This window comes from Physella acuta, unplaced genomic scaffold (assembly GCF_028476545.2).
Source record: "Physella acuta isolate Inbredline_101_S28 unplaced genomic scaffold, ASM2847654v3 ptg000562l, whole genome shotgun sequence".
Lineage (NCBI taxonomy): Eukaryota > Metazoa > Mollusca > Gastropoda > Physidae > Physella > Physella acuta.
In genome coordinates, this window is record NW_026732081.1 from 2,317,716 (window position 1) to 2,336,498 (window position 18,783).

Here is an 18,783-nt window from a genome sequence, read left to right on the forward strand (position 1 = left end):
AGAGTTTCTTCTAGGCATCTCTTCGCCCCCCCCCCCCAAGAAAGTCTACCCCCCCCCCCCCCCCCGGAGAAAAAAGTTTGGAAGAATCACTGAGCCGGAATGTCGTGGAACCAACTTACAGGAATCGCCAGGAACCGAGTACGACGCATAGGTTGTGTCCCTTGGCTCCACAGGAATGATGATAAAGACAACATAATATGTTGTCTTTATCATCATCATCATGGAATGGGGCGTTTGAGTACACACTAAACAACGATCCTACACCTAAAGCACACATATTATAAGCTATATCCAGCAACTAAATTATAGATACAGACGCTAAAACACGACTTTAGAACCAATGTTCGGATTTGTACACACTAAAATGATTTTTGTTTTAATAAAGCGTTTTTACTTTTACACATTACCTATCCATAAGATGTCTGTTTGACTGACCCTCCTTTAAAAACCTTTATAATTTTTATACCTTCATAAGTCATTTTCTATCGCAGCTAAACGAAGGACCGGCACTGCCCAGGAGGACTTCTAATAAATTTAGATTCGAGGTGATTAAAGAATAACGAAACAAACTTAAGAAAGAGTATTTTGTAGCATCAAAGCAATTTTTTATTAACACTTTTTTTACAGCGTGACATAAACTTTATTTTAAAGAATAAATTCAAAATAATTGTATAAATTAAAAACAGTGATTTGTTGGACAAGTACCAGTAGGATCAAAATATGTTTCTGAGTTTAATTTAAAAGTGCAAGATTCATTCCTAATTAACGTCACACTTATGAGATGGAGTAGGGGCAGGGGCGTAGCGAGGGGGGGGGGGGGGGGGCGGGGGGTGCGGACCGCACCGGGTGACACCATTTAGGGGGGTGACACCAAGGCAAAAAATAGCAAAATATATAGAGAAAAACTCGAGGGGGGGGGGTGCAAATCGAAAGTTTGAGGGGGGGGGGGTGCAAATCGAAAACTCGAGGGGGGGGTGCAAATCGAAAGTTTGAGGGGGGGGGTGCAAATCGAAAATTTGAAAGTTTGTCCCTGGGAAGGGTCTCTATGCCTCTGGGGGGGTGACACCATTAAGTACCGCACCGGGTGACACCCGACCTCGCTACGCCACTGAGTAGGGGTGGAGGGGTTTGAGAAAAACGTGGATGAAGAAATATGTTGCATTTATGAAATAAATAGACTTTCTTTAAAAGTTGTTATTTCGATGTTAAAATTATTTTTGTAAATCGAAATAACTTTTTAATAAGTTTTACATCTTGTTACGACTTTGCTAGAATTCTCTAGTGTTATTTAAGAAAAAATTTCTTCAAAATCATATTCTTAGTAAACTGTAGACATTTTTTTTTTGTAACTTAATATACCTGAAACTTGCCATATTGTTGATGGTGTGAAGCATAGGGGCGGGTGGGGAACGTAACAAGCATTATGGAGGTCTAAACAGGAAAACTACAATTTTCTGATTTTCATTTCTACTGAATCGAGGCTCTCATGCCCCGGGGACAAGGAGTTCCAATAGATCCCTTTAGCATATTCTCTCGACCCCCATATACCTGTCAGGTAGGCCCGATGACACTGCTGATACCACCACCCCCCGCTGAACTTTCCAGAACAGTCGTTGCTGGTAGGTTTGTCTGATGTGTAGAACCTCATACCGTCGTGAAAAGAGAGACAATCGCCGACGTTCCCCGAGAATCCACCAACGTGCAGCTTGTAGAACTGGGCCTCGCTTTCGACTTCAAACAGATTGTAGTGTGCGTAGTAATCTTTACCTTTGAACTTTATATCCACCCTTAGTTCCCATCGTCCTAACTATCGATTTAAATAGGCGATACATATTTTAAACAATTCATATGAAAACGATTATGTATTCTTATACATAGCTATTGTTGTTCAGGTATGTGTATTATAAATGTATTGGTGCATGTATTTGTATGTGTATGTGGGTTTCTAGGACATTATCCCCCCCCCACGTCAATAGCCCCTGGCATCTACCCCATCAGTACACCGTCACCCCCCCCCCCCCCCCCGCTCAAAATGACATACACAAAATCCGAGTTTCAAAAGAAATAAAATTAACAATGTAAAGTAAATTATACATTTCTGAATATTGATTTAGTTAAGGCCGGTCCTGACACAACCAAAAAAAGCCCATGCGATCTATTTTTGCATAGTCCTTAACAATGTTAGAATCCGAGAACTGATGTCGCGATATTTTATTTGCTTATTCGTTCAAATGTAAAAAAACGTTTCCCTTTCAAACCTGCCGGTCTGTGGGGCAAGTGAAGTAGAGTTCACTTGCTTCTGTGACCTCGGCATATGACCTCAGCACTATGCCCAGCCGCTTTTACTTTCCCTAACGTGAGTTAGGTACCCATCAGAGTTGGGTGGACTCAGGGACGGTCTACTGACTTGAACCTGGATTCGAACTCGAGACTTACGGGTTAGCAGTCCAGCTCTCTACCGCTAGACCACTCCGTTCCATATTCGTTCAAATGAATGTCCACCAAACCGCTGAACGATCATTTCTTTGTTGAAACCATTCTCTCTTTAGAGAACAATAATTAAAAAACAGAAATTGGTCAGCATCAACTGCAGCTTACAATTTTCAAAACACAACCTGTAACGTTGAGTTTATGCGAGTTAACTTATTTTCAACGAGGCGATGTTCCAGATGTTAGGCAAGTAAAGGGGAAAAGCTTTATTGCCAATATAAGAATCATCAAAATATTTCAAGAGTTGCTACATTTCGTTGAATTGGTCTTCTCAAAGTTCTTCAAAAACATCTGGAATATCTGCAAGCGGCACAAAAGCCAAAGCGCCAATCAACCTTACCGACATAGCTATATCTGAGTCATTCGTGAATCAGCGTGTCCTTTCCTTGTAGGCTCTGTGCTAAACGAAAAAAACAGCCTTGGCTGTGGGTAACTTCATAACATTTTAAAACAACATTCATCGCGGGTTGTTCTTAGTCCATTATAGCTGAAATAGGCGGGGCGTCCAGCACTGGTTCTTTTCATTTCATTTTTAACATGCTGATAGGTAACAGTGACATTTTAGGGGAATGCAGTTTCATCTTTTTAGAAAACATTCTTTATTTTAACATCACTATACGTTTCATCTGTTTAGAATACATTCTATATCTAAATATCAGTGTCAGTTTCATCTTTTTAGAATACATTATATATCTAAATATCAGTGTCAGTTTCATCTTTTTAGAAAACATTCTATATCTAAATATCAGTGTCAGTTTCATCTTTTTAGAATACATTCTATATCTAAATATCAGTGTCAGTTTCATCTTTTTAGAATACATTCTATATCTAAACATCACTATCAGTTTCATCTTTTTAGAAAACATTAGATATCGAAACATCACTATAAGTTTCATCTTTTTAGAAATCATTATATATCGAAACATCAGTATCAGTTTCATCTTTTTAGAAAACATTATATATCGAAACATCAGTATTCCTATCCATCTCCATTTCCTAAACTTATCTCTAGTTGACCAGAGTTGAAAAGGGGTGGGGGTGGGGGCGATTGACAGGGGGTTAATGTCCTACCACATTGCTTTTGGCGGGAGGTTATGTCCCGGGGGGTAATTGCTCCAGGGTGTATTAACGGGGGGGGGGGTATCCAGCTCCGTTGTACGTGTAGGCGTATATGTATGTGTAGTAAATGTATGTGTATAAGTTAACAAATATGTTTGTGTATTTGTATACGTTAGTTTTCTATTATATGTATATGTACTATTTTTACATAAATGTATCCGTAAAATGTAGGTAATCTCAAAAAAAAACAAACAACAACATGAAATGATTTAGATAAACGTGTTACAGAATATCGTACCAACATTAATTGATGAATTTCTTCCAGTCCTAGCCAAAAATCACCACAGAATGTACCAAATCCATACCTATAATCGGTCCAAGGTCTTGCAAAGAATACATCACCTTTAGACCGGCGCTGAAAAATAACCTCATAAAATTTCGTCTATAAAATCGCATAGTACTTCTAAGTTTTGCTACAGTTTTTACAAACATATTTCATTTTTTTTTATTCAATGCATTAGTAATTATATAAACACAATGAAATTTCTGTTTACTTTGGAAACATTTTTGAAATACTTAAACTTAAATATAAGAATTGACTTTAGCTTTATAAGATATATTATTATGTAATGTCGGATAAATTAAATTACATTTTAGAAAAAAAAATGTGTATGGCTAATATACAACCAATAAAAAATTGTTTTTAAAACAAATATTAAGCTACCACTGAAAGCTGATGTCATGTTTATTCAATTGAGAAAAGAAAATATTTAAAAAATAACTTTAGAAAATCGTAAACAATAGAAAAAGAAAAGTATTGCGCTAGATAACCGTCCAAAGATAAAAAAAAATTAAAAATAAATTTTGATTTAACATTGCCTTAACTAAAAATGTTGTAATCACTACTATTTAATAGTTTTTATATTTTTAAAATTTTCCCCTTAGCTTTTAATTTAAAAATGCGATTCATTTACAATTAATTAGTGAGATTTTTAAAATCGGACAATTAAATAAACAAATATAAAATAAAAACATTCATTACTATACTAGATAACCGCGTTAACCTATTGGAAAAGATCTTTGCTGCTTTACACAACCCTCGAACTCCACCACCCAACACCCTCCCCGCAATGAACACATTCTTCTATGCCCGGTTTATAACATACAATTTTAAGATTATTATAATTTTACCATCAGCAGAATCCACCCTCCACCATCAGTTTTGGTGTCACAAAGTTGGTCTAAACCAACAGGAGAACTCAAAAGGGATCTTGCAAGCATATCGCCTTTCATTGAGCTCTTGTCACAATTGGCCTGATGAAACGTTTTCAAACATGACGGAACATGAGGTAAGTGATAAAGAAATAACTTGTTTGTGTTGCCTCGGCATATGAAGGGATAGTGTGGTCAGCAGAGGCGTAGGGAAGGCGGGGCGGGGGTGCGGGCCGCACCGGATGACACCATTTATATATATATATATATATATATATATATATATATATATATATATATATATATATATATATATATATATATATATATATATATTCTTTTATAAATATATAAATGCTTTTTTGCCTGTCCCATTTATAATTTTAAGTACAAATTTAGTAATATATATATATATATATATATATATATATATATATATATATATATATATATCGTTTTTTTTTGGGGGGGGGTGACACCACAAAGTGCCGCACCGGGTGACACCCGACCTAGCGACGCCACTTGTGGTCAGCACTATGCCTATAGCTAGTACTTAGTACGTTCCCTAATGTGAGTCATATACCCATCAGAGATAGGTGGACTCAGAGACGTTCTAAGGACTCGAACCCAGATTCGAAATCGCGATTTCGGGTTAGTAGTCGTATGCCAAGAGGTGTAGCGAGGGGGGTGTGCAAATCGAAAATTTGAAAGTTTATCCCCGGGAAGGGTCGCTACGCCTCTCTGGGGGAGGGGGGGTGACACCATTAAGTGCCGCACCGCGTGACACCCGACCTCGCTACGCCACTGCGTATGCCCTACCATTCGCCCACGCCGTTACCTTATATTTTATGTGAATGTCAATTTTAATCAAATGATTAATACAGATAGCGGAGCGAATGAAAAATAATTATTAATTTAATCTTTTAATTACCTTTTCAGGATGAGAAGTGTTCTTAAAAATGTCATCTCCTGCGTATAAAAACCAAGCATGATATAATAAACCGGAGTGATCTCCCCTAAACTTTCTTGAATATTCTTATATAAAATAACAGGGGATGGGAACTCGGGCTATAGACATGATTTTTAATCCATTTTAAATACTTAAAGTTTTTAAAATAGAATAAAATCTCGTAAACAAATTAATTGCACACCAAGTGAACGCCAAATAAAAAAGCGCATAATAGTGCGCAATATTATTAGTACTTTTAAAATTTACATGCGTTTTTTGAGAAATCGGAAGTAGCGTAAATTACTACTTCCGGTCAACGGAAATTACTCAAAATTTAACAGAAGGTAGAGAATTAGATCTTTTACTTGCATGTGAAATTTCATTTATCTATCTGAAATAATACTCAAGTTATAGGCTTTTGAAAACTTCAAAGCAAAAAAGTACCACTTCCGGTTATCGGAAATCGCTCAAAATTTGATACGGATCTACGATTTTGATAAAATACTTATATGCGAAATTTCCTCACCCTAGCTGTAACGGTACTCAAGTTATCGTGTTTACACACGGACAGACAGACACACAGACAGACACACAGACATACGGACAAGATTGCAAAATTATGTTTTTCCGTATCAGTGAGGTGTAAAACGTCGAGATTTATAAAAATCTCGATTTTTTTTTTGCACGATTACAAGACTTTCTCTATACTTCGTATATACGAGAAAGTAAAAAGGGATATTACCAAAAGCTTTCGAGGTTATTAAATTAAAAGGTTTAGCCGCTGTTGCGTTGATCACTACAGAAAATAAATACGGTTATATTGGCAAAAGTGTTAGATAAATTCAGGATTATTGAATAGGAACATACTTTAAACATTAACATTGTTCCAAGCTCAAAATGTTTTTTCCACTCACATTTAAAGTTAAAATAAAGTCATTCAAAATAAACCTCAGCAGAACAGAGAAAAAATGATATTGCAATTAAAATATTGAACTGACCAGTGCAGAGAAAAATGTTGACAACCAACACTGCAGCACATAGCCCAACATACATGTTTAGTGATTGTGTTGATTTCGTTTCAGTCGATCCCAATACAAGTCTGTTGTCTGTTTCAGTTGATGGTGTCGTTATATACTACCGCTCTAAGCGTTGGAGTTAAGTCAGTCCTGTGGGACTGATATGGCACAAGCCCCTATATCATGCAATTTATGTAAGATAAAAAACCAAGTTTCCTGTTACTTTTTATTATAAACTTTTAGTTCACAATAACAATTTGCATTTTATTTTTTGTCTATTTGTGGGTTGTGGCAAATTTTGTAAATCAATGTTTATTTACCTCGAATGTATCGATTTCCCTTGAGTTTCCCAGATTCTTTGTTTTTCTTGACAGGGCAATTTTTCAGACATAAGAAAAACAAGCTAACAAACAAACGAAAGAACGAACAAACACTAAGAATTGCGCACCAAATGAACGTAAACAATGTGTGAATATTTGAGCGGAAAATCAGTAGTTTATATCGGAAACTTTAAATAATTTTTTTTAAAAATAATTAAACAAATAATTAAGTCACATTTTATGTCACAGTGTATTGTAAACGATTCTTGACTTATGTGGAAAGTTGGAAACGAATCCGTCAAGTAGAAGTAATATTTTTGAGAAATAGGTAATACCTTAATTAAAGTACTACTTCCGGTCAGTGGAAATAAGTCAAAATTTTAAAAGACTCAAGAGAGCAAAAACTTTTACCTATGTGTCAATTTGAGAGTAGTCCAAGTATAAGATCATTATAGTTATATATGAAATTTAGTCTACCTTAGTAAAACAGTACTCAAGTTATAGTGCTTACAGACACACTCACACACAGACTGACAGTATTGAAAAATTAAGTTTTTCGGGCTTCGGAAGCTTAAAAGACACAAAAATGTATCAAAATCTCGATTTAGATTTTTTAGCACGATTGCAATACATGCTTTATATTCTGTGTACGTTAAAGTATGGAGTTGTAAAACGGTGAAAACTGTCAATTTCATTAAACTTTTGTGCACAATTACAATACTTTCTGTATATTCTGTATAGCCTAAGAGACAGTAAAACCTGGTCCATTCTGGTTAAGTTTAGTTTTGACCGAAATAAAGTTTTGATAGCTAACATTTAGGAGTCCACCCCCCCCCCCCCCCGGTAGAAGCGTATTATTTCTCTAAACCTTTGGATGATTACATTGTTCCCTTTGAGTATGAGTAATGCCAACTTATGTATGCGGGCAACCATCTAAGCCTTACCCTAACCACTGTTTAGCCACTAGCTGCCATACGGGTACATTTAATGAATGCCAATCTAAAAAAATTCAAAAAAAAAAAAACCGTCTTCAGTAACTTCACATAATATCATATATGTTGTTTCAAAAGATAATATAATAAGTTATAAAAATGTGCACAGGACTAAAATTGATCTAGCGGATTAAATTTAAAATAGACCTCCACTCCAGCAGGATAATCATGCACAAAATACATGGCATCGCATGATCTGGAGTATTGTTTTATTCAGAGGCGTAGCGAGGGCCTGGGATAAAAGTTTTATACAAGCTTTGTTTTGATATAGATCTAGATCTAGATTCTACAGAGCTATGTAGATCTAAATCTATTTTTAAAAAAAAATTATATTCCGTCTAATAACTCAAACAGCAGTTGGTACATTTTTACTTCAGAAAATAAGTTATTTTCAAAATTTCATCAAATTAATCTGGCAACTAAGTTTGTCTGCTAAGGTAAACAAACTCGAAAAACTACTCGAGTCAAGTCAAGGCTCAAGGTCTAGCACTAGCAGTAGCTGCTAGGCTATAGTAAATAACTAAATAAATAGTTAGTCTAATAAACTTGTTGTTGTCCATTAAAATTAAAAGTTGTAGATGTATTAATATTATTAGAGGGGTATAGGCTTAAATGACTCCCGATAGAATATTATCTAGTATCTAGATTCTAGACTCCAGACAAATGAGTCCTATTTCCTATGAAGTATGTTAGTATGAGTATGATGACTGGACCAGCTGGACAACTATTGACTAGATTCTAGATCTATGTTCTACTAATAACTAGATCTAGCATCTATCGCTATTGTTACTATTAGTATTAGTATTACTATTGCCGTCCATTGGCATTCATAAAACATAGATACCAAAAATCAAGTTGATAAAAGTTAATAATTAATAAAACATTAAAAAAATAAAAGTAACCATTTTCAATTTTGTCCTACCTCCACGTCCACTATAATTTCTTTTAAATGCCTGAATGAAATTGTTTTTCATGAACCAACATCAATTCACAATCAAATCGAGCCCCTTAACAGTTAAATTTAATAGCTAAATCCCACCAATTCTAAAATTTTGATAATGTTTAATTTACAACAGTAATGATGTGTTGCGTAAAAGCGAGCACAGAAGTGTAAATGCATGATATACATGATGTTTACAGGATAACAGCATTTTGTTTTGATAACCTACTAGCATACTGCAGGTTGGAATGTACAGCGTGCATCTCTCTCCCCACACACTGAGTTGGAACTGCCTATAACCAACTCGTTTATGGAAGTCATACATAGATGACCCTTAAATTAAAACATACTATTTCTTATAATAGATAAACACATATAAAAATAAGGCCTGCCGACCAAGAGATACATACAATGTATTACTTGTCAGTGGTCCTTTTGTGGGGAGCCAAATTAGCAGGAGCCTATTTGTCATGAGCCAAATTAGCAGGAGCCTATTTGTCGTGAGCCAATATGACGGGAGCCTATTTGTCGGGAGTTGTAATGACGGGGACCGTTTTGTGGAAAAACAAAATGGTGGGATCCTATTTGTCGAGAACCTAATGACGGGAGCCTATATGACGGGGTCGATATGTCGCTGGCCTTTATGACGGGGCTGATTTGTTGGGGTCATTTTGACGGAGCAGTTTTGTCATTGGCCGTTTTGACGCCACACGAAAATACACACATTGCTTGCTAATGTCACTGAAAACCCTAACCTTACCCTAATCCTACCATATGCCTAACCATAATTTGTAACCATAAAACTAGTTGAGATTACAATACTACTAACAACCTGACACACCTATTTTTGGAAGAGTCTATTATAATACATTGGTAAATCTATATTCAATTATTGAATTGATGTAGCCTATAAAATGTTGATATACTAATTTTTTAAAAACTTTAATAAGTTATTTGATACTTTTTAAATATTATAGGTGAATATATATATAAGTATGGTGAGCAAGAACAAGTCAATTCTTCTATGTGAACGCTGTGTATAAAATCATATGAACTGAAGTTTTGTGGTTATAAAAATTATGTTCCTACTTTTATATTTTTTAAAATAATTATTTCTTTTGGTAGTCAAACACTTGTGATAAGATCCTTTTTGTTTTCTGTCCATTAATTTGACATCTCGAGTGGTTTTAGCAAAAACAAGTTTTAAGTGCTTGCTACTACTGTGTGTTAGTTATTCTGACCACAATAATTGTGTAGCCCTTGGATGTAAGTAGTTCCTGTTAAGAAATCTTGTTTTCATTTTTTTTTACTAAGTACCACTTGAGCACCTTCAATTGTCTTCTATTGTTATGATATCTGTGTGAAAAAAATAAATCTTATAGTATGTTTAAAGTAAAAGGATGTCTTTGTGTTGTGATTTCCACTGCTACTGTATGTTCTAGTTTGAAGTGTCATCTGCTTGCTACTTGGTATCCTACACTGTCATGATTATAGACATATATAATATGTATCTGTATTTCTGGATGTGTTTCTAGCCAACCCATTTTGTCATTTTTATCCAGCACAAAAGTGTAACAACTGAGTAGAAGAACTACTGTCTTAATTGTGTTTGAGTGTGTTATTGTGTGTGTAAATGACATATAGAGCATATGTCCAAAAAATGTTGTATTCTAAATGGATTCTATATATTTTTAGACAGGACTGAAACTTGTTTTCTATTTTACATTTAAAAAGCCAACAAATAATAATATTTGTTAAATAATTTAACTAGGCATAGTGCTGAACACATTATCCCTTCATATCCGAAGATCAAAAATATATGAACTCAACCTACTTCATCTGCCCAATGGATCGCTAATTCTAAAATGAATCTTTTTTTCTTTTAATTTAAAAGGTTATTTTATCAAGTCAAGATTGTTTTGAACATCTGTATTTAAAATGGGGATGTTACGAAATGCTATTGCATTTATAGTTGGTTTAGTTGCTTGGCAGTATTATGTCAACAATTTTCCAAGCACTAAAGTACCACCTAGAGTCTCAGGATTTTTCCATCCTTCCTTCAGGAAAGTTGCTGAAACCTACAAGTAAGTCTAACATAAAAATACCAACATTTTTCTTATTTGATTTGACAATGATAGCCCAATCAATAATTTGAAGATTCCCTAATTGTTCATGTTAGAATAATAATTAAAATAACAAAATTATTCTATACTTTCAAGAGTTATTTTTGGTAATATATTTCCCATATTTTCAAAATTAAGAAGTAGCCATCAAATTATACATTTTAAATTTCTGAAATTGACTAGCAGAACTAAACTGTTGCTCATTTTAAAACTATCTAATTTAGATTATAATTTAATGTGGTTGATACTCAAGATGTGGTCAGATACAAAATCTAACCACGTACACAATTCTTGTTTTTTACAAATTGCCAGAGTTTGAAGAAATCTTTTTCTTGTGTATTCAGTTAAGCAATCAGTACAAGTTAATTAATGAAGCGCCAATCAGTGCTAGTTAATTAATGAAGCAGACTATCAGCCCTAATTAATTGATGAAGTAGAATGTCAAATCTGCTGTCAATCAACTGACAAAAGAAACATATACTCCAGATATAATGGAAGGCTGTATTATACCTAACTATGTTAATATTTACCTAAAGAAAAAAAAATTACTATACAAATTTAAAATTGTTTTTAGACGCAACTTTGAAAGTGGGAAAGAACGAGGTTCTGCTTTTGCTGTGTATTATAAGGGTGAACTTCTGGTGGACATGTGGGGAGGATGGGCAGACCATGACCTACAACAACACTGGCAGCAAGACACCATCACACTGTCTTGGTCCATGGTCAAGGGAGTCTCAGCTATAGCGATAGCTAGGCTTGTGGATATGTAAGGAACTCTGGTACAACCATCAGTAGCGTGTCATTTATTTAGACTTTGTGGGATATGTAAGGAACACTTATACTGCCCACAGTAGAGAGTAATTTATTTAGATGTTGTGGAAGGTTATTTTAATCTATTTGTATGTCTAGTTTTTATAATAATTTTTAGAAATTGACATTTTTCTGCATTAAATAATGGCATATAAAACTAATGATTTTGGTTTAGTTGTTGGTAATTACTGTTAGGGTTAGGATCAGATGCATGGTCAGTGATTTTTTAGGGCTTGTTAAGTGTGGGGTTAGGGTCAGGAATAAATTTAGAGTGGGTTAGGAGTAGATTTTTAATAAAACGCAGGGTTACCAACTAGCATGGTTTTGCGTTTTTATTTTACATTTACAAGGATAAAAAATGTTAATGTTGAATACTTATTGTAAATTAATATTGTTGCAAGTAAATAATTTTAGTATCGAACTGTTGTCTAATCTGTCTTATATTAGCATCATCCTAATTTGTAAGTCTTCCTCTGTAAATTGTAATATTTCAGCAGATTATGAAATATATGAGATTTTTAAAAATACACTATTTAAATAGATCACATGAAATTATTTCAAATTTAAGTGCGTATAGAGATGTGATATTGCTAAAGAATAAAGCGCAAGTTTTACCAAACTCTTTTTAGGGGACTTCTGAATTACAAGAAAGAAGTTTACCATTACTGGCCTGAGTTCAGAGCTAATAACAAAGATAACATAACTGTAGAGATGTTGGTCAGTCACCAGGTGAGTGAAATCTTTGTTGGTCAGTCACCAGGTGAGTGAAATCTTTGTTGGTCAGTCACCAGGTGAGTGAAATCTTTGTTGGTCAGTCACCAGGTGAGTGAAATCTTTGTTGGTCAGTCACCAGGTGAGTGAAATCTTTGTTGGTCAGTCACCCGGTGAGTGAAATCTTTGTTGTCTATTTTGTTGAGTTATTTCTGGTAGTAAAGGCATGGTTTAAACATTTCTAACATTTAGTGTTCATTTTAATTGATATTTAAAAGAACATTGTTGACTTTCCCAGTTTTTGAATTGGTTTTTACTATTTTTAGTGGATTTATTTGGGGTACTTTGTTGTTAAAGTTGGTTGACAAAGCTGTTGTGAAATATGTTAGACCATTTGAGTTTGTCGGTGTGAAGTGGATGTGATATGAGTCTTATCTTTTTTTCAACAGGCTGGTCTAATTGGCTTAGATGAGAAAATTAGTCTGCTTGATTACAGAGATAACTGGACCAAAGTAGAGAAGCTTTTGGCCAATCAGAAAACATTTTGGCCTGCAGGTAAAATTATATGTTGATTTTATGATAACATTTTTTTAAAGAAAAAGATTATGTGACTTTTATTATTGATTGTATAACAATCTGACATCTGAAAAGCATACTAAAATGTTTATGTCCCCCCCCCCCCCCCATGTTTAACATGAGCCCAAAAATCCCCACCCCTACACACAACCTGCAATCATTATGTTCCTTACTTCCTCACCACCCCTCACACCTTGTCAGATAATTTTTATTGTTTAATTAACTTGAATTGGTAAGTGTTGTATGCAATTAAAAGTTGCAGTGTATAACACATACACAAACTTGCTTCTGCTATATAACAGATGTATCCACATATAAATAACACACATGTATAAATGTCAAATGTATTCATAAATAACAGATGCATGTATATATAAATATTGGATGTATTCATATATAAATAACATGTATCTAAACATAAAAGTAAATCCAACTGTAAAAAACATGTACATTTACAAATATATAGATCTTGTTGATTAACAACATGTTTATTGAAATTATAGGAACAGCTGTTGGATATCATGGGTTGACTTTTGGAATGTACGTTGACGCATTAGTACGCAAGGTGGATCCTAAACATAGAAACATATCTCAGTTCCTTGAAGAGGAAATTTTAAAGCCACTAGGTGGGTTAAATGGAAAATAAATGTGTTTTTTTTTTAAATTTTATTTAATCAAAAGATTTGTCACATTTCAAAATAATCACTGCTGTCATTTCTGAAGTATAAGGATTTTTGTTAAAAGATAATTTAAGAAACATACTTAAGTTAATCACAGATTTCAACTAACATGTCTAGTGCTAGTGATAAAATATCAAAGTCAACTCTACTATTATATTATTTAGTTTCTTCTACTAGTTAATCATTTCTGTAAAATTTTAAATTATCATATTTCGGGAAATAGTACTGTTAAAACTAGCATATCTCTTCATAAAATATCTTTGTAAACACTTTTATTATATATGAATTATTTTTGTTCAAATAAAGAATCTGCAATTCCTCTTTTCCAGATATTGAATTTTATATTGGGTTGCCAAAAGAGCAGTATCACAGGTTTGCAAGGGTTAAACTGGCCAGTTTTTGGGAGCAGCGCTTTTTCTACAGTAGTTTTTATAATGCATTTTTCAACCCCTACTTTAAGATAGCACTGGAAGTTGTGGATATGGGTACTGAGGTAAACATTTTTAAAAATAAAAATTCAAGTTGTTTGGGGTTTCCAGTAAACACTTAAGTTTTAATTTGTTTTTAATTTTCTTTTTACTCATTTTTTTTTTTATAAATACATATAATGCTCTGAGTTTTAGAAAATTGACACTTACACAAAGTTTAAACAAGGATTAGTTTCGATGCTGCTGCTATTTAATTTGTAGAATAGTTTGGGAGTTCTGTATTGGAATCAGTATTGCATAACTGAATCACAAGTATGACAGTACCCATTTAGACAGCATAAAATATATGAGGGATTGTAATACCAGATCAGTACAATGCGCATCTACCTTTAATTTCCCTACCTCAAGTCAGTAACTAAGAGAATCATTTAAAGTCAATGACATGAACTACTTGAGACTATTGGGCTTGTAATCAAACATTATATGGGATGACTTAATTGCAATCTGGAAAGTCTGGAGTCTGGATACCGATTTCAAATTTGTAGGATGTCCCAGATTCCACCCAACCCTGATGGGTACCTGCCTCATGTTAGGGAAACAAAGGCAGCTGGGTGTAGTAGTAACCACACTATCCCCTTGTAGGCTAAGGTCATTGAAATAGATGAACTCTACTTCATCTGCCCCATGCCGTCTTGAGCATGATCTCCACTTAACCAATCTTCTAAGTACAGTCTCAGCAATATATAATGCCCCTTTTTAGAATTATTGTTAGATGCTTCTAGCACCTAAACTTGTAAGTGCAACAGTGAGATATTGTTTCAGATGATGAACCAACCAGAATATCTGTCTGTTGGCTTACCATCTGCAGTAGGGATAGGAACAGCAAGAGGACTTGCAAAGCTGTACGATTATCTTGCCAATGGGGGCAGCCTGCACGCCAAACGTTTGTTGTCACCAAACATTGTTGAATCTTTAACAGAAACTGTGACAAATGGTTTGCCAAACTTTCTGTTCATAGCTACACCAGTGGCCAAAGGTTTAATGAATTATACATCGCCTCAGGTGAGATATTTTATTGATAGTCAGTAAAATCAATCAAAGAGATACTTTATTGATAGTCAAAATCAGTCAAGGGGGATAATCATACCATAAATAGGTGGGATCAGTCAGAGGAAATGATTACATGATAGGTAAAATGATTCAGGGGAAGTAATTGACAGTTTATATCAGTCAGGGAAGATACAAATATACCTAGGTGAGAGACAGTTACCATTTATTTAGCAAAGTAAGACATTAGTCTGAGTTATCATACAACTTCTTTATAAATAGTTTTGTTAATAATACACCTCTTAACTTCAGCTTCTGTTTTATTATTAACTCCCACCTGTAAAACTTGGCATTTAACTTGACCTGTAAACTTGTTACTTCCAGGGTTTTTCAGTCGTAGGTCACCCAGGCTATGGTGGAAACAATGCTTTTGCTGACCGCTCTAATGGCCTGGGTGTGGCCTACTTCACCAACTACCTGGGTGGGTATCTCTTCAATGACCCCAGGGAACAGGACCTTCTTGATGCCTTTTATGAATGCTTCAAGAACTACAAGTCTGAGAAGACAAATAGAAGAAGCGTCTAACTGCAATCAGTTTTAGGATGTTTTTTTTTAATTATCCTCCTACATAAAAGCTGATGTGTTAACTGAGTCTAATCTGTTGGTATTTAAACTAGTTTTTAAAATATTTGTGGGATAAAAACAGATCAAATTTAATCTTTTTTTCCACCTACATATAATTCACAAACATATAATTTACATACAATTGATGTAAATTTTTATCACAAAAACACAACTCTTCATTTACAAACACTTCACAGATTTGTTCACATTACTCTTCACTTATATAAACTCCATGTAGATTTTATGCTTTTATTTTTAATCAATACAAATGTGAAGCTCAGGGTGTACGAGCCTCTAAAGAATTGTATACCTGATTTGTCAGAATGACGGTTAAATTTGTGGGCTGAAATGTTTTTAGTGTCTTAGCTAGTGAGAGATTATTTAACCAAACATGTTAGCTAGTTGTCAATCTAGTGATGTTTTCTGTTGCATTTAATTTAATCATTCGTAATTTAATTAACAAATATTTTCTATATACTTATTAAATTTACTTGTTCATACCATAATTTTGATATACATTTTGTTATACTAGAGTACCCATCACATATTGCACACCATTTTATAAGGGTTTCATTAACATATTACTAATTGTGTATTTTTGGACATGTGACCTTGTTTTCTATTTTACCCAATGCATAATCTTTATTTTTTAAAGTTATACTTCGTTGATTGTTTAACGCATCTTTAGTTACTTGTTCTATACTGATGATAGTTGGTCTTTTTGAATAACTTCCCCAAGTTTTCATTGTAGAATATAACATCATTTACTCTAAGTTACTTTTAATTATTTTTTTTACAACTGCTGGATCAACATTTTTACAAATGTAAGTGTAACTGAAAAGTTGTTTATAATTAATTTTTTCTTGTTATTTTATAGTTTTGGTATTCCCTATCTCCACTTTAATAATGTTAAAAATTAGTCACTGTATAATTTATAATCAAGGTAAGTACTTGTCACTTTGTGATCATGTTAAAAACATATCTATTTGTGATTACTTTTAAAAATTTGTCAATGTGTGACCATTTAAAAAACTATTTACCTAGTTATTTGAACATGTTAAAAATTATTCACAATGTAATCATGTTAAAAACTATTATGTATATAACTAAATGTATTTTAAATTTGAAAATAAGCACTTTATTGTTACTTGTTTTAATGATTATATGAACACTTCCATATGTAAACATTCCATTATAATGGATGACAATCATTTAAAATAAAAATGTATAATTAAAATTTGTTGATGAAGTTGTTGAATTATGAGGTGAATGCAATAAACTTTGACTTGGCATCTTGACCTTTCATCCTTGCAGTGGAAGAAGGGGTGGGTGGGAGGAATTCTCTGCATGTTGATTTTTTAGGATGTATGTTGACTACAATGAAATCCTGTTGATAATACTAAGGTATTCAACATCCATACTGATTTGAAGATTTTTCAACCAGCACAGTTTGTAAAATAAAAAAAAAAATATTAAAAAATGAAATTGGCTTGTATATAGGCCCCATTACACTAATTGTTCAACTGTGGTATAATGATAAATTTTAAAAACTTGCCTAACTAACCAGTAACATAATTTCTAATGAATAAATGAAGCTATCATGTCATAGATCTTGTAAAAAAATTAGATAGTCCTACAATTATTATTATTGTTAAAGTAGAATGAAAAGAGGGTTTCAATAATTATAATTTAATCTTCATAGCAGGGGTGGAACTACTATTCAAAGAGACCACACATTGTGGGGGAGAGGGGGGGGAACAAACAAAACTTTTTGCACCTTGATTGACTTATGGTTTTGTAAAAAATAAATAAAACAGATCTACTACAGCAGTGATTGCTCTACAGTAACTAACACACTGTTGCATAGGAAAAAGAACGACATGAAAAACAGGCAAACCTTCAAACCACTTTCAAGACTTATTGCTCCTCTTTAATAGCCTAACACGGGGCACCAAAAAATCTAATAAGGCAAACTAAAAAAAAATCTTTGCTGGAAGGGGGGAGGGGGGGGCTCTTTTTCTAGTTCCACCACTGCTTCAAAGAATCTGTAGGTTAAAAAGCAGTTTCAATCCTCTTTTGTTGAATTATGATGGGGGCCAAAAGTCAGTTCCAAGTGAGGTACCACATTCGTTGATTCCCCCATATATCGTGTCCTATCTTTCATATGTTTTGAATCCTGACTCCCTAAGCTCTGCTAAGCTTTGTGTCCTGACTCCCCCTAAGCTTTGTACATTTTGCAACCTGACACACTTCTGTAATCAGTGTTTATTCCAGACTTTTTTCTCCGGGGGGGGGGGGGGAGGCACGGTTAAAAGAAAGTATATATTTTCTATATAAATTCAATTTCATCTTGGGGGGGGGGGGTGTTAGACTTTCATCGGGGGGGGGGGGGCGGAGCCTAGAAGAAACACTTTCTGTAATATAGGCTGCTTGTTCAACTTCTGTTTTTTACATTTTACGTATTTGCACGCTTTTGCACACTTAACTAAAACTAAAAGCACCAGACGCACAACTAATGAACATATTGAGGAAACATTTAATTAATTTTCCCACGAATAAAAAAACCGATGGGTAAAATATCTAAATGAGACGGACGGAGTAAAAGAATTTAGTTTTTTCGGTAAGCTGAGCATAGTTATTATTTTGATTTCATATCAATTGTGATATCGATCTAGTCTAAGAGAAATATTAGATCTACCAACATCATATGTGTTAGCAGCAAGCCCTATCTCGTTTCTCAATAGGCGTGGCCCGCTTCCGGGACAAAATAGACATTTTTTAAATCCTAGAATATTATAATCTATAT

The 18,783-nt window shown here is 34.0% G+C and overlaps 2 protein-coding genes across 2 annotated transcripts; one reads left to right on the forward strand and one right to left on the reverse strand.

Moving 5' to 3' along the window:
* Positions 1-1,184: 1,184 nt before the first annotated feature.
* Positions 1,185-6,757, reverse strand: LOC131946533 (ficolin-3-like). The gene is made up of 5 exons (XM_059307359.1): positions 6,709-6,757; positions 5,693-5,730; positions 4,741-4,863; positions 3,848-3,964; positions 1,185-1,807 (listed from the first exon to the last, which is right to left on the reverse strand). Exons 3-5 carry the CDS (start codon positions 4,840-4,842, stop codon positions 1,445-1,447), a joined length of 582 nt encoding a protein of 193 aa, XP_059163342.1. The 5' UTR covers positions 4,843-4,863; positions 5,693-5,730; positions 6,709-6,757; the 3' UTR covers positions 1,185-1,444.
* Positions 6,758-10,016: 3,259 nt separating this feature from the next.
* LOC131946558 (beta-lactamase domain-containing protein 2) lies at positions 10,017-17,269 on the forward strand. The gene is made up of 8 exons (XM_059307409.1): positions 10,017-11,062; positions 11,676-11,867; positions 12,541-12,640; positions 13,072-13,177; positions 13,702-13,824; positions 14,208-14,371; positions 15,129-15,368; positions 15,738-17,269. Exons 1-8 carry the CDS (start codon positions 10,917-10,919, stop codon positions 15,936-15,938), a joined length of 1,272 nt encoding a protein of 423 aa, XP_059163392.1. The 5' UTR covers positions 10,017-10,916; the 3' UTR covers positions 15,939-17,269.
* Positions 17,270-18,783: the final 1,514 nt, after the last annotated feature.